This window comes from Procambarus clarkii, chromosome 77, assembly GCF_040958095.1.
Source record: "Procambarus clarkii isolate CNS0578487 chromosome 77, FALCON_Pclarkii_2.0, whole genome shotgun sequence".
Classification (NCBI taxonomy): Eukaryota; Metazoa; Arthropoda; class Malacostraca; order Decapoda; family Cambaridae; genus Procambarus; species Procambarus clarkii.
Genome location: NC_091226.1, coordinates 19,270,559 through 19,288,058, shown reverse-complemented (window position 1 = coordinate 19,288,058; position 17,500 = coordinate 19,270,559). Strand labels below are relative to the sequence as shown.

The 17,500-nt window shown below is 43.0% G+C and overlaps 1 protein-coding gene across 2 annotated transcripts in view; it reads right to left on the bottom strand.

The window, feature by feature from the left end:
- Positions 1-17,500, bottom strand: part of LOC123747166 (homeotic protein distal-less) — a 152,289-nt gene that overhangs the window by 39,453 nt on the left and 95,336 nt on the right. For both annotated transcript variants that reach the window (XM_069313961.1, XM_045729202.2), the window contains one exon: positions 17,011-17,189. In XM_069313961.1, coding sequence (XP_069170062.1) covers positions 17,011-17,189 — 179 coding nt within the window. The remainder of the gene's footprint in view (positions 1-17,010; positions 17,190-17,500) is intronic.

Here is a 17,500-nt window from a genome sequence, read left to right as displayed (position 1 = left end):
GGTGTTAGGTAATGTCTGGCGGGTGTTAGGTAATGTACGGCGGGTGTTAGGTGATGTACGGCGGGTGTTAGGTGATGTACGGCGGGTGTTAGGTGATGTGTGGCGGGTGTTAGGTGATGTACGGCGGGTGTTAGGTGATGTGTGGCGGGTGTTAGGTGATGTACGGCGGGTGTTAGGTGATGTGCGGTGGGTGTTAGGTGATGTGTGGCGGGTGTTAGGTGATGTGTGGCGGGTGTTAGGTGATGTGTGACGGGTGTTAGGTGATGTACGGCGGGTGTTAGGTGATGTGTGGCGGGTGTTAGGTGATGTACGGCGGGTGTTAGGTGATGTCTGGCGGGTGTTAGGTGATGTCTGGCGGGTGTTAGGTGATGTCTGGCGGGTGTTAGGTGATGTGTGGCGGGTGTTAGGTGATGTACGGCGGGTGTTAGGTGATGTACGGCGGGTGTTAGGTGATGTGTGGCGGGTGTTAGGTGATGTGTGGCGGGTGTTAGGTGATGTGTGGCGGGTGTTAGGTGATGTACGGCGGGTGTTAGGTGATGTGTGGCGGGTGTTAGGTGATGTACGGCGGGTGTTAGGTGATGTGTGGCGGGTGTTAGGTGATGTACGGCGGGTGTTAGGTGATGTGTGGCGGGTGTTAGGTGATGTACGGCGGGTGTTAGGTGATGTGTGGCGGGTGTTAGGTGATGTACGGCGGGTGTTAGGTGATGTGTGGCGGGTGTTAGGTGATGTACGGCGGGTGTTAGGTGATGTGTGGCGGGTGTTAGGTGATGTACGGCGGGTGTTAGGTGATGTGTGGCGGGTGTTAGGTGATGTACGGCGGGTGTTAGGTGATGTGTATCGCGTGCTAGGTGTTGTATCGTGGGCGAGGTAATGTTTACAGGTGTTATATGTTCAGTGTTATATTTTTAGCGAAATATAAAAATGGTGGATATATGGACTAGTGGAGCCGGTGGCGGAGCGGACAGAACACTGGACGCGTGATCCTGTGGTCCCGGGTTCGATCCCGGACGCCGACGAGAAACGATGGGGAGAGTTTCTTTCATCCACATGCCCCTGTTACCTAGCAGTAAATAGGTACCTAGGAGTTAGTCAGCTGTCACGGGCTGCTTCCTGGGGGTGGAGGCCTGGTCGAGGACCGGGCCGCGGGGACACTAAGCCCTGAAATCATCTCCGACACTAAGCCCGTAGCAGCTGTCTAACTCCCAGGTACCTATTTACTGCTAGGTAACAGGGGTATCAGGGTGAAAGAAACATTTTGCCCATTTGTCTCCGCCTGCACCGGGGATCGAACCCGGAATCTCAGGACTACGAATCCGAAGCGCTGTCCACCCAGCATGCTGGGAGAGGACAGGCGGAAAAGGGACAGAAGTACTGGGAGAATATGTCCTCAGTGTTGTTTAATGAAAAGATCATTGAACAATCCCTTACGGGCTCACCATAGCCCGTGCTACATGGAACAGTTTGTTCCGAGGAGCTGAATCTATAACATCAACAAGAACAACGTTGATGGTGGTGGTGGTGGAGACGGCCAGAAAGATGAACTACAGGAATGCATTTGACCGTACGTCGTATAAAAATGATTTAGGGTCGTGCAAAACACCGAGCGTTTTTGCTAGGCTTCCCTTGAGACGCAGAAGGTCATTTTAAAATTGAACAAGTGGTATAATTTAAATCATTCTTGGTCTGGGTCCGCACTAAAGATATTTTTCTTTAATTATTTACAAAGAATGATAGTAAAGAAGTGTCTTTAATCTGATTAGTGAATACTAATGATGAAAAAGAAAATCACATTTAGTAAGATCTAGATTAGATTTAATATGAACCAAGATGAACTCTGTAACAAAAGTTCAGTAAGACAAGACATGCGGTCATGAAGCAAGTCAAACCTCTTCATAACAGCTTTTTATTACATGATATGAAGGATCAGATCAGAAGGGAGCCGGTCGGCCGAGCGGACAGCACGCTGGACTTGTGATCCTGTGGTCCTGGGTTCGATCCCAGGCGCCGGCGAGAAACAATGGGCAGAGTTTCTTTCACCCTATGCCCCTGTTACCTAGCAGTAAAATAGGTACCTGGGTGTTAGTCAGCTGTCACGGGCTGCTTCCTGGGGGTGGAGGCCTGGTCGAGGACCGGGCCGCGGGGACACTAAAAAAAAGCCCCGAAATCATCTCAAGATAACCTCAAGATCATATCAATTGATCCTTCGACTTTAATCTCCTCATTATTACGCAAGACAGTCTCAGGAAAACACATTGTTAGTAATGCCAGCGGGTCGGCAGTAGTCAGGAGCGAACCACGTGCGTATTATCAAGCAGACGAAGTTATCTCTTACGGACTTCGCTTCCCCCTTCTCTGTCTGGGTCTCAAAAAGTTCTTCGACCCGCTGATACGCTGGTGTCGAACGCTTCAAGCTAGTTCATCAGATCACGTAGGCGGTTTGAAGGTCTGTGGGGTCGATTTTACCACTCGCAGACCTTAGGCTTAGACTGTTTTTAGTCACAATAACGTGGCTGAAGTATGTTGACTAGACCACACACTAGAAGGTGAAGGGACGACGACGTTTCGGTCCGTCCTGGACCATTATCAAGTCACAATCGGCTTGAGAATGGTCCAGGACGGACCGAAACATCGTCGTCCCTTCACCTTCTAGTGTGCGGTCTGGTCAACACTGTTTTTCCATCCCCAACTTGGTGAAAAAGACGTGTGAATCTTCATAAAACACCACAGGGGACAGTCCATTTATTCTGAGCCCCTGTTGTTGTTGTTATAGATTCAGCTACTCGGAACAAGTTCCAAGTAGCACGGGCTATGGTGAGCCCGTAACTTACCTGGCACAGGAGCGGGGCAAGAAGCCTGAGCCCCTGACGTAAAATACCTAGAGAGAGGCTTATAGTAAGCTGCAAATTGCGCTCGTTTCCAAGCCTTAGCTTCCGCGGAAAGTGCGGCACCAGCCACTGAATTCGAGGCTTTAAATCAGTTTAGCGAGGCAGTATCGACTAATATTAACCCATCTTTAACCAGTGCTCGTCCACTTACCACCGTAACCTACTCATGCGTAAATATTTCCCGTTATCACAAATATAAATTGATGAAATTATATAGTATAGTTTTGAAATATAGAGAAGCAAGGGGCGGTTAGGTTAAGTATTTTATTTCAGTTGGAAACACAAGTTTATGTAAAGTGTTGATTAATTTATAATCAGTGGGAGGGATCTACAAGATTAACGAGGATTTGGTCAATGCTCTTGACATAGGCTGGTAGTGTAGATCAGAAAAATGAACACATCCTATAAAGCCTAAACATTGGTGAATGCCCCTGACAATAGGCTATTAGTGAATGAACACATCCTATAAAGCCTAAACATTGGTGAATGCCCCTGACAATAGGCTATTAGTGAATGAACACATCCTATAAAGCCTAAACATTGGTGAATGCCCCTGACAATAGGCTATTAGTGAATGAACACATCCTATAAAGCCTAAACATTGGTGAATGCCCCTGACAATAGGCTATTAGTGAATGAACACATCCTATAAAGCCTAAACATTGGTGAATGCCCCTGACAATAGGCTATTAGTGAATGAACACATCCTATAAAGCCTAAACATTGGTCAATGCCCCTGACAATAGGCTATTAGTGAATGAACACATCCTATAAAGCCTAAACATTGGTGAATGCCCCTGACAATAGGCTATTAGTGTAGATCAGAAGAATGAACACATCCTATAAAGCCTAAACATTGGTCAATGCTCTTGACGATAGGCTGTTAGTGAACATCAGAAAAATCAACATATCCTATAAAGCCTAAACATTGGCCAAATGCTCTTCAATCTATCAGCCTTTTTTTATGAACAAAAGTACATTTATACTTGAGAGAACTGTTAGAATTGTTATCGAAAAATAAATAATTCACTCAACAAATATAATTTAAATATAACCAAGGTCTAATTATCTACAAAACCATAATATATAATGATGTTTCATTATATTATAGAAAATACGGAGATTTTATTTAATTCGAAAACAATTACATGAGAGCCTTTAAGGATAGTGAACAAGGACAGTGAACAAGGACGGAGAACAAGGACAGTGAACAAGGACAGTGAACAAGGACAGTGAACAAAGACAGTGAACAAAGACAGTGAACAAGGACAGTGAACAAGGACAGTGAACAAGGACAGTGAACAAGGACAATGAACAAAGACAGTGAACAAAGACAGTGAACAAAGACAGTGAACAAAGACAGTGAACAAGGACAGTGAACAAAGACAGTGAACAAAGACAGTGAACAAGGACAATGAACAAAGTCAGTGAACAAGGACAGTGAACAAGGACAGTGAACAAAGACAGTGAACAAGGACAATGAACAAAGTCAGTGAACAAGGACAGTGAACAAGGACAGTGAACAAGGACAATGAACAAAGACAGTGAACAAAGACAGTGAACAAGGACAATGAACAAAGTCTGTGAACAAGGACAGTGAACAAGGACAGTGAACAAGGACAGTGAACAAGGACAATGAACAAAGACAGTGAACAAAGACAGTGAACAAGGACAATGAACAAAGTCAGTGAACAAGGACAGTGAACAAGGACAGTGAACAAGGACAGTGAACAAGGACAATGAACAAAGACAGTGAACAAAGACAGTGAACAAGGACAATGAACAAAGACAGTGAACAAAGACAGTGAACAAAGACGGGTTAGGAAAAAGAGTTGCATAGTAAAACTGATCGTACGAGTAATTATGCATCGGTTGAATGACAAATAAAAGGTCACCTTGCCATTGCCATTTGATAACATCAATGTATTTTTTTCTCTATTGCACGCGAAGCTTTATATTGAGTTTGTTATAGTTTTCATATTAAAATTTGACAATACACATTTTGCTGCTATTTTGAAAGTGATCCTTCAGTAGTAATAATATATGAATTTAGTCAAATTTACAAATATTATTGAATTTAGTTTCCTAGTCTCCTACTCACAAGGTATATATATATATATATATATATATATATATATATATATATATATATATATATATATATATATATATATATATATATATATTATATATATTATATATATTATATATATTATATATATATATATATATATATATATATATATATATATATATATATATATATATATATATATATATATTCCAAGTAGCAACAAAATGTGTTGGGAAGTATTAATTAATTAGGCTTTTATAGGTTGCAACGAAATTATTCGCATGTTATGCAAAGATTATATACGTGTTTTATTGTTAGAAAATAGTTTCTTTTTATATAGAAAAAAATATCATCGTTGAAGCCTTTCCAGTTTTACCGAAACCTTAGACATGGTAAGCGTCACTAATTAACTCAAGAATTCCATCCAGCGCCAAGATTCTCTACTTTAGCACTTACCTTTACCAGTTCTGACTCCATTAATTCAATGTTTATTCCTTCAGAAAATGGTCATGAGGCATAAACGTTGAACCTTTGTGATTTTCCGTGAGACACTGGCATTCATAGCCCCTCAGACAGCCAGCAGGCATTCAGTGCTATACGACGCCAAGGATCGTATTCCGCTCTTGAAGTAATATTTATATTTTTTCTGCTATTTTTACGAGTGGTGGTGTTTTTACACCGTGGGGAGTGCATGTGTTTTATAGTCATTCTCAGACTAACTCCTCCTCCTCCTCCCTCGGCCCTGCCTTCCCTCCGGTGTTCTAACTGAACATTCCATTGGCAACCTGTTCTCGTGCACGGTATCCCCGCCTGGCTTAATGGATTTATACTCGTAAAAGGCTTCCAATACTTCTGTTTTTCCGTGGATTTTTACCAGCTGTTTGTTTATACTTTTTTTTAGCCTGGCGACTAACATTAAATGGTGCGCGCGCGCCTGTTAAATCTCCGTGTCGCCGAATCTGTAATCTGCCTTGACTGTTTGACATTCAGTAGGGATTAAGATGCAGCCGTTTACACGTTAGTGTGAGTTACGCCACTTTTGTTGGTTTTGCTTGGCAGGTCTGGAGTTATTACTGGGCCCCCGGTCACTTGGAGCTGAGGCTACTCTAGCTTATTGAGGAATGTTGTGAGACTTGTGTGAATGGGTCTATGGGGATAAATAGGCTAGCGAGGTTTTTGTTGTACTTATATTACACTTGGACTTGTGCGGAGAAGCTGTCATCACTAGATGGACTTATATCACACTTGGACTTGTGCGGAGAAGCTGTCATCACCAGAAAGACTTATATCACACTTGGACTTGTGCGGAGAAGCTGTCATCACCAGAAAGACTTATATCACACTTGGACTTGTGCGGAGAAGCTGTCATCACCAGAAAGACTTATATCACACTTGGACTTGTGCGGAGAAGCTGTTATCACTAGATACACTTATATCACACTTGGACTTGTGCGGAGAAGCTCTCATCACTAGATAAGACTTATATCACACTTGGACTTATGCAGAAATGTAACCATCACACTGAGATTTGTTTAAGAATTCCATGACACCGGGAGCTATGCAAAATTTTGCAATGCAATTTGGGCGATATATAATGAGGTTTGCATAATACTTTGGGTTATATTGTGAGGTTACAGTCACACTGAAGGTATGACATACTATTTACAGATAATTGGACATACAATGAGGTGTCTTGAATTTACAGATAATTGTAATTAATATTGACTGAAAAATATAATAATAATAATAATAATAATAAAAATATTATTTTTCGGAATAATGACTAATAATAATGATAATTATACTTATAATATAATTATTTTAATAATGATGATATGATACAGTACTCATAGCCCATTTTGAAGTTATCTCCAGCGGTATATTTCATATGAAAACTCAACCCCAAAAAAACTCAACATATTCCAACCCAAAGCCTCATTCACAAACAGCAACTCAACCCAAATGCACCACAGCCCGAACCCTCTTGCAGTTAACGACCCAAACCAAAAGCTTCAGTTTTCAAACTAACATCTAAGACAACAACTATATCTTACAACCTCCTCCATAGCTAGAGAGACCCAACACAAGACCTACAATCCTCCTACAATTTCAGATCTCGTATCACTCACAAAAGGGTTCTGAGTATTATGCACGTTTCCAAATGCACAATTTTTTTTTGGCATTTGGAGGAGAGTCCACTAACGGAGGCAAAGGTAGGTGGCTGACGGCCTGGCTGATGGCAGGGAGGTGGGGGGGTGGAACACGCAAACTTTGGATTATGACGAGAGAATCATGTAGAGAGAGACTGAGAGAGAGAGAGAGCTACATGGAACAATAGCCGATGCGGACACGAAGTCATGTCTTTGCGGGGGTCGAATCCCATTGCATTCTATGTGGACGTGACTGCCGTTCTGCTTTTATATGAATTCTTTAAAAAAAAATATATATATATATAGTATTTTCTCGCTCCTGAAGAACGGATAGCGTAGTTTTAGAGCGAAATCGGTGCGATTGAATCATTTTTGTGTACCGTGAACCGATACACAAGGAAGATAAATTGTCTAATAGTGCAACAATATATATATATACATTTCATTTTCTTTAATCTTTTAGGGTCATTAGGGGTCATGAAACCGGGTCATATCAATATTGGTTTATCAAAACACTAGCAGAGGTAGCGGAATTATTCAACGGGTATACATATCTTTCATTTTAATATACTATTTTACATTTTTCTTCACATTAAAACTCATCATGGACTCTAAACTCGCTCACTTTTAACTTTAATTGCTATTCATATATGAAATTTAAATATCACTCATGTACCTGTCATTTGAAAAATCTTTCATCCACAAATGATAATTTGGTACTTATATTATCTATTGGTCAAACGTACAAATATGAACACATAGAAATCACAATAGCTTGATGTATCAAATGAACAAAATGCCGTAGAATTGACCATGTCGTAGCTAGTTGATACCTGGTTGATGGGGTTCTGGGAGTTGTTCTACTCCCCAGGCCCGGCCCGAGGCCAGGCTTGACTTGTGAGAGTTTGGTCCACCAGGCTGTTGCTTGGAGCGGCCCGCAGGCCCACATATACCTGCTTGATGGGGTTCTGGGAGTTCTTCTACTGCCCAAGCCCGGCCCGAGGCCAGGCTTGACTTGTGAGAGTTTGGTCCACCAGGCTGTTGCTTGGAGCGGCCCGCAGGCCCACATATACCTGGTTGATGGGGTTCTGGGAGTTCTTCTACTCCCCAAGCCCGGCCCGAGGCCAGGCTTGACTTGTGAGAGTTTGGTCCACCAGGCTGTTGCTTGGAGCGGCCCGCAGGCCCACATATACCTGGTTGATGGGGTTCTGGGAGTTGTTCTACTGCCCAAGCCCGGCCCGAGGCCTGGCTTGACTTGTGAGAGTTTGGTCCACCAGGCTGTTGCTTGGAGCGGCCCGCAGGCCCACATATACCTGGTTGATGGGGTTCTGGGAGTTCTTCTACTCCCCAAGCCCGGCCCGAGGCCTGGCTTGACTTGTGAGAGTTTGGTCCACCAGGCTGTTGCTTGGAGCGGCCCGCAGGCCCACATATACCTGGTTGATGGGGTTCTGGGAGTTCTTCTACTCCCCAAGCCCGGCCCGAGGCCAGGCTTGACTTGTGAGAGTTTGGTCCACCAGGCTGTTGCTTGGAGCGGCCCGCAGGCCCACATATACCTGGTTGATGGGGTTCTGGGAGTTCTTCTACTGCCCAAGCCCGGCCCGAGGCCAGGCTTGACTTGTGAGAGTTTGGTCCACCAGGCTGTTGCTTGGAGCGGCCCGCAGGCCCACATATACCTGGTTGATGGGGTTCTGGGAGTTCTTCTACTGCCCAAGCCCGGCCCGAAGCCAGGCTTGACTTGTGAGAGTTTGGTCCACCAGGCTGTTGCTTGGAGCGGCCCGCAGGCCCACATATACCTGGTTGATGGGGTTCTGGGAGTTGTTCTACTCCCCAAGCCCGGCCCGAGGCCAGGCTTGACTTGTGAGAGTTTGGGCCACCAGGCTGTTGCTTGGAGCGGCCCGCAGGCCCACATATACCTGGTTGATGGGGTTCTGGGAGTTGTTCTACTGCCCAAGCCCGGCCCGAGACCAGGCTTGACTTGTGAGAGTTTGGTCCACCAGGCTGTTGCTTGGAGCGGCCCGCAGGCCCACATATACCTGGTTGATGGGGTTCTGGGAGTTGTTCTACTGCCCAAGCCCGGCCCGAGGCCTGGCTTGACTTGTGAGAGTTTGGTCCACCAGGCTGTTGCTTGGAGCGGCCCGCAGGCCCACATATACCTGGTTGATGGGGTTCTGGGAGTTGTTCTACTGCCCAAGCCCGGCCCGAGGCCAGGCTTGACTTGTGAGAGCTTGGTCCACCAGGCTAGCTCAGTTGATTAAGACAGCGTCTGGGATGATCTCGGACGTAGGTTCGAATCCTCGAATCATATAAACTGCCTTTTAGAAACTTGTGTAAGGAATCGTTCAGGACCCTGTATACCACTTATGTCAGACCAATCCTAGAGTATGCAGCTCCAGCCTAGAGACCATGCCTAGTTAAACACAAGACAAATTTTGAGAAAATTCACAGGTATGCCACCAGACTAGTCCAAGAATTGAGAGGTATGAGCTATGAGGAAAGGCTATGGGAGCTAAACATACGGCGCTGGAAGATAGAAGAGTAAGGGGAGACATGATAACCACCTACAACATTTTCAGGGGAATTGGCAGGGTGGACAAAGACAAACTATTTAGCACTGGTGGGACACGAACAAGGGGACACAGGTGGAAACTGAGTACCCAAATGAGCCACAGGGACGTTAGAAAGAACTTTTTCAGTGTCAAAGTAGTTAACAAATGGAATGCATTAGGCAGTGATGTGGTGGAGGCTGACTCCATACACAGTTTCAAATGTAGATATGATAGAGCCCAGTAGGCTCAAGAACCTGTACACCAGTTGATTGACGGTTGAGAGGCGGGACCAAAGAGCCAGAGCTCAACCCCCGCAAGCACAACTAGGTGAGTACACACACACACACACACACACACACACACACACACACACACACACACACACACACACACACACATGAATAACGAACGGAAGGAGCGCCTCATTCACTATTCACGAACGTATATCGCAGTTCGCACGTTCATCATGCGTGACCTCTAATTCAGAAGCGAAACGCTGCCCCAGCTCCAGTTTTTATTATTGTTGTCAATCTATGCCTCTCGTTCCTGTAACATACAGCTGTATAAAGCTGTAAAATACAGCAGCACAATTCACTACAATTATACCAGAGATATTTGTTGTATTTTCGTGTATGTTTAACTAGTGTTTAGTTGTGAATGTTACATAAGCTCAGAACTCACAATTGCGTGATGTATCAAATGAACAAATCCACAAGGGCCGTGAGGAGGATTAGAACCTGCGTCCGAGAGCATCCCAGACGCAGGTTCGAATCCTCGTCACGGCCCTTGTGGATTTGTTGACATAAGCTGCGTTTTGCACTAAATATTAGTTTTCAACATCTTGGGGATTATTTTCGTCACTGTTTGATGTTTTCCAAATACTTAAATAACACGTGGTTGAATATAGTTAGTGAATAAACAGTGTTTCTCTAATTCATATGCTCCATATCTTAAGCTTCTGTTGATGGCAATCTTGATGTTAACATCACAAACCAAAGAACAAATCCACAAGGGCCGTGACGAGGATTCGAACCTGCGTCCGAGAGCCTAAACCTAAACCCCAACTTATTTCAACTGTTTTTTGATTATTTTAAGAAGTGAAAACCAAGATATAATTGCAACATTTTCTCTTCTGCATTCCAGCTGTTGTTGACACTGATTTTGTTGTCGTTCTTGCCGTAACAAGGTAACAACCTTGAAGATTTCTTTATGGTCCTCAATGTCAGTAGCAATTGTAAACATTTATGTCGATATGAATGTGAACAACTTGAAGGTTATGAGGATATTTAACAGCTGTAAAATTAATGAAAAGATTTTGAAGGATACTATTTTGCTACTTTTAAGTGTGTGTGTGCACGCAGTGGGTGTGCGTGTGTGTGTGTGTGTGTGTGTGTGTGTGTGTGTGTGTGTGTGTGTGTGTGTGTGTGTGTGTGTGTGTGTGTGTGCAAGCAGCGGGGTGTGTGTGCACGCAGCGGGGTGTGTGTGTGTGTGTGCACGCAGCGGGTGTGTGTGTGTGTGCACGCAGCGGGGTGTGAGTGTGTGCACGCAGCTGGTGTGAGTGTGTGTATGCACGCAGCGGGTGTGTGTGTGTGCACGCAGCGGGGTGTGAGTGTGTGTATGCACGCAGCGGGGTGTGAGTGTGTGTGCACGCAGCGGGGTGTGAGAGTGTGTGTGTGTGTGCACACAGCTGGTTTATGTGCGTGCAAGAGGTGTGTGCGTGTGCCATTGATTTCCTAAATAAAGATGTTGCAACGTCAGGTATTTTTCCGATTAAGAAAAACAAATTTAAATTGACTTTCTATACAAAAATACTGTTGAATGGACTATAACACAATGGACTCTTTAACCGTTTTGCGAAATAACTGAATAGATAATCAAGATCTAATCATTTTGAGCCACCCATAAACTGCAGACTGACTGTCTTAACTATTGCTGCAAAGGAAGTTGCAAGATTGTGATATAATTCATACAAAAATGAAACTGGGAATTGTATTATTGTTTACATCATCTAAATGAATAACAAAATCACATCAGTACTGATACAACAGCCACAGAAAAACTGTGCTAAGATAAACAGATTATAAAGAAGTTTTATGTCATTGAATTAATGCCACAAGAGGGGTACACGGTAGGAATAATTGCAGTTGTAGCAGTACTACAAGTTCCAATTATACAAAACACAGTACAGCAAGGAAGCAGGGTACAGAAGGAGCAAAGAGGAGTGCCATGGGCTACTGTTGTAGGGGACAGGGAAGCAGGGTACAGAAGTAGCCAAGAGGAGTGCCAGGGGCTACTGTTGTAGGGGACAGAGAGACAGGGAAGCAGGGTACAGGAGCCAAGAGGAATGCCAGGGGCTACGGCTGTAGAGGACACAGACAGGGAAGCAGGGTACAGAAGTAGCCAAGAGGAGTGCCAGGGGCTACGGTTGTAGGGGGACATAGAGGCAGGGAAGCAGGGTACAGAAGTAGCCAAGAGGAGTGCCAGGGGCTACGGTTGTAGGGGGACATAGAGGCAGGGAAGCAGGATACAGGAGCCAAGAGGAGTGCCAGGGGCTACGGCTGTAGAAGACACAAGAGACAGGGAAGCAGGGTACAGGAGCCAAGAGGAGTGCCAGGGACTACGGCTGTAGAGGACACAGACAGGGAAGCAGGGTACAGAAGTAGCCAAGAGGAGTGCCAGGGGCTACTGTTGTAGGGGACAGAGAGACAGGGAAGCAGGGAGGGCTGCCGTGGGCTGGCCCCAACCACCCTCCACACGCACTCACTCGCCGCCAAGTTATTAAAAAGTCAATAGTTGGGGAACTCGAGCAGTGAGTCCCTCCCTTCCCTACCTATTAGCTCCCTACCTTTCTCTCTCTCTGCCCTACAGTCTCCTTCCTTGTTGCCCTGGCCTTCTACTCCTTCCCTATCTACTACCTTTATCTGTATTCTCCTTTATCTACTCCTATTTTCCTTCAGACTAAACTTTCCCTTCCCTGTGTTCTGCATGTACTCTACCCTACACACCTATTTCTTTTTACCTCTAATTATACTACATTTCCCTTCTGTGTCTTTTGGATAGTTCCGATCCTGTGGCCAGATTCACGAAACAGTTACGCAAGCACTTACGAACGTGTACATCTTTCCTCAATCTTTGACGGCTTTGGTTACATTTATTAAACGGTTTACAAGCATGAAAACTTGCCAATCAACTGTTGTTATTGTTATAAACAGCCTCCTGGTGCTTCGGAGCTCATTAAATGTTTAATAATTGTAAACAAAGCCGTTAAAGATTGAGAAAAAGATGGACAGGTTCGTAAGTGCTTGCGTAACTGCTTCGTGAATCTAGCTCCAATTCTATAATTGTTTTTCCTACCGTATAGATCTCCTACTATATTTTATCCTTCCCTTCCTATTGGGGGTCGCCTTTCCCGTATTCCATACTCGCATACATGTACATATATACTGACACCCCTGGAAACACAAACCGAAACTGTCTCTATTTTCCGCTTGTTACAACTTGTAATAAACTTGTTACATCTTGGCTTAACGTGTTTATGACGTATTAGAACGTTGTTACAACTTGCTATATTGGTTGTTATAACTGGTTAGGTGGTGTTAAATCTTGTTCGAACGTTGTACCAACGTCGTAGTTTCGGTGTGTATTTGGCGGGACTGTCTATCCTTTGCCCCAAGTTTCTGCCACACAATTAACTTTAAATGCCATGCTACTGTAAGTCGCGTATTTTACCCTACATTTTGTTTTTCAATTGCATAGTTTCCATTGGCAGGTAACGTGATTTTTAGTTTCCACTCGTATTCAACTTTTCTCACTAGTTTTCCTTAGTTACGAACGTCTGGCGTTCCGCGAGCGCTATGTCATGGGTTCGTATCCTGGCCGGGGAGGATTTACTGGGCACAAATCCTTAACTGTAGCCTCTGTTTAACGCAACAGTAAAATGTGTACTTGGTTGTAACAAGGATTCTTCGCGGCGGGGATCGTATTCCAGGTGTAGTGGTAAGACACTCGCCTGGCGTTCTGCGAGCGCTATGTCATGGGTTCGTATCCTGGCCGGGGAGGATTTACTGGGCGTAAATCCTTAACTGTAGCCTCTGTTTAACGCAACAGTAAAATGTGTACTTGGTTGTAACAACGATTCTTCGCGGCGGGGATCGTATTCCAGGTGTAGTGGTAAGACACTCGCCTGGCGTTCCGCGAGCGCTATGTCATGGGTTCGTATCCTGGCCGGGGAGGATTTACTGGGCGCAAATCCTTAACTGTAGCCTCTGTTTAACGCAACAGTAAAATGTGTACTTGGTTGTAACAACGATTCTTCGCGGCGGGGATCGTATTCCAGGGACCTGCCCGAAACGCTACGCGTACTAGTGGCTCTACAAGAATGTAACAACTCTTCTATATATCTCAAAAAAAAAAAAAAAAAGTTCTTTGCCTCTACATCCTGGTATCTTATTATTTTTGTTTCTCTACTAGTTCTTCTCTCCTGTATAATTCCCCTTCTTTTAGTTACTAGCAATTACTTGGTTTATTCCCCTCGGCCATTAGATCCGTCTTCCTTTATTGTTAGACCAATAAGTACATATAATCACTTTTTCTAGTGAATTTGCATAATAATGTAATTTAATCGACCTTAGTGACTTAGAAACGCCTTGAAAACCCCTTAAGCCGCCTACCTTGTGGTCCTGGAAGATGTGTGTGTATATATATATATATATATATATATATATATATATATATATATATATATATATATATATATATATATATATATATATTTATTGCCAATTAACGTTCGCGTAACTGCTTCGTGAATACATGTACACGTTCGTAAGTGCTTGCGTAACTGCTTCGTGAATCTGGCCCCTGTACATGTTTTCTCAATCTTTGGCGGCTTTGTTTACAATTATTAAACAGTTAATGAGCTCCGAAGCACCAGGAGGCTGTTTATAACAATAACAATAGTTGATTGGCAAGTTTTCATGCTTGTAAACTGTTTAATAAATGCAACCAAAGCCGTCAAAGATTGAGGAAAGATGGACAGGTTCGTAAGTGCTTGCGTAACTGCTTCGTGAATGCGTGTACACGTTCGTAAGTGCTTGCGTAACTGCTTCGTGAATGCGTGTACACGTTCGTAAGTGCTTGCGTAACTGCTTCGTGAATACGTGTACACGTTCGTAAGTACTTGCGTAACTGCTACGTGAATCTGGCCCCAGAGGCAGCTCACCACGGCCCAGATATAATTTAAATGTTATATTTTATATAGTCTCCCTCTTAACCACACGGGAATTAGTGATGCAAACCCATGTCATATAATGTGTCAACTACACTATCGTGAATATAAATATTGTTTATTTCGTGGAAATGTCGTGAAAAAACTAAGTTTACTTTCACGATAGTGAGGTTGACAATTTGTTGCTAGTTTTAATATTTGATAAAGGTATTCATTTTGTAGTTCTTATACCTAGTTTGATGACCAGTTGATATACCGTTTATGAACATGTGATTCAATAGTATATTTTATTATATTGCTCTTTGTAACTGTAACAGTTTAGTTCATTTATTATGTACTCTATATTCATCCTGTAGGCGGTAGTGGAGATGGTTACATAGGCACATAATGGGCTCAGGGACTGAACCCTAATATTCATTTAGCTATGCAAGTTACAGTCGTGATGAACTTGTTACAAAATTCAATGCACATCGTCACATCAATAATGAGTTCGAGATCGACCACAAGTACAGTTTCTAAATTAAGCAACTGACATATGTGGAGAGCTAGTGTCACAATTGATATGTTTGTCCTGCACTCCGCCCCCCATCCAGTGGGCAGCGGTGGATAGGTTACAGTCACTCAGTTACTACCTACAGTTAGCAAACTGGGGATATTTGGCTAAAATTTCTGGTAGCAGATCATTTTGAATGAAATATTTACACATCTCTTAAACATTTGCTGTGGAATTATCTCAGAATTCACGTATCTTTTCACACTCTCATCACATAGTGACGGAGGGTGTGCGAATAATTTTGTTGACACAGTTTACATTTGGTCAGGTCTACATCAGCAGATAATGTGAATTCCCAGAGATACTTGTAACCGAGTCTAAGCCGAGCAGTAGTAACATCTAGAAGTCTGCTGATTTTATTGGATGATCCATAGATGTGTGGCTCCTCTTGCATGATAGTATAATGATAGATTTATTTATTTATTTATTTATTTATATACAAGAAGGTACATTGGGTTTGTGAGAATACATAGCATAGTATTTACAATCTTGTAAAGCCACTAGTACACGCAGCGTTTCGGGCAGTTATTCTTAGATAGAATAACTAGTGTCGATTTCACTTTGCCTCAGATCTATAAGGTTTTGTTGAAATTCTGGGTGTCTTGTTGCTCTAAGACTATTTATAGGCAATCCAAAATTATAGTAAATTTCTCCTTTAAAGGCAGATTTTTTGGCTAACTCATCAGTCTTATCATACATTCGGAGGCCATCATGAAATAAACTCTTTTGCTGCAACTAATCAAGATAAATTTCGTTAATATATTAGATTACATTTCAAGCTTTTTATTCTATTGTTTTGCATGTCCCATTAATATGTTAATATACGTTAATAAACAAAAGTGAAATTGAATTTCAAAAAGTCTTTGTTCTTATAGTTAATAAATTTTCAGTAAAAAAAACGCTTTTCAAGGGAAGGATATCCCGGGATAATTGTGATTGCTGGCGTTAATTGACCTTTCGAATATGATGTGGATAACTCCACTGTTTCCTCCCCCCTGGCTATTAAACAGAGGTGGTACTAGTGTGTGTGTGTGTTGCCTGATGGAATAACTCCAGTGAAATGCACCGGCTGAAGGCTGGCTGTATCATATTCATTACCCAGCCCCTCTTCCACACACACACACACACACACACACACACACACACACACACACACACACGCGCGCGGGACCAAAGATGTGGAGGCGGGACCAAAGAGCCAGAGCTCAACCCCCGCAAGCACAATTAGGTGAGTACACACACACACACACACACACACACACACACTTACTCAAATATTGATGCAAGTGCGATTAATGACGCTCGTAACAATTATATATATATATATATATATATATATATATATATATATATATATATATATATATATATATATATATATATACATATATATATATATATATATATATATATATATATATATATATATATATATATATATATATATATATATTAGAACTAGAACTAATAGAACTAAGTTTCACTAGAAACCTGGCAGCAAAATTACTGCCAGGTTTCCGGTGAAATATAATATTACTATTAATAATAATGAACAATGAGGCGAGGAGTCATCACCTGGGTCTGCGTAAGGCCGAGAGAAGCCGCCAGTTCGGCGCGCTCCGGCAGGGAGAGGTATTGGGTCCTCTGGAATATCTTGTTAAGATGCTGTAGTTGCAGTGATGAATAGATGGTCCTCGGCTTCCTCATCTTCTTGCCCTTCCCGTTGACTCGTACGCCATCCAGTTCGTGCTTGTCTGCCGGAGTAGGAAATTGGGGGTTATTAACGAAGTTGGAGACCAAACGCGTAGGGCTAGTCTCGCCAAACTTTCCAACGTGATGTGTGTAAGCGTGGCATAGGCCAGTTGGGGTCAGCAAAAGTAAAAGATAGCAGAATCTATAGCAGCCCTCGCCCTTGTGATTTTCATGATGTTTGAAATGAAATGGCAGAAGTGTTTTTGTGGAGTTTTGATTTTTTTACTCCCACCGTTTACCCGCTCTTGATTTACTTGAAAACGGAACTGGAATTCATTTGTGTTGCAGTATTATATTTTCAGGGGGCAGACAG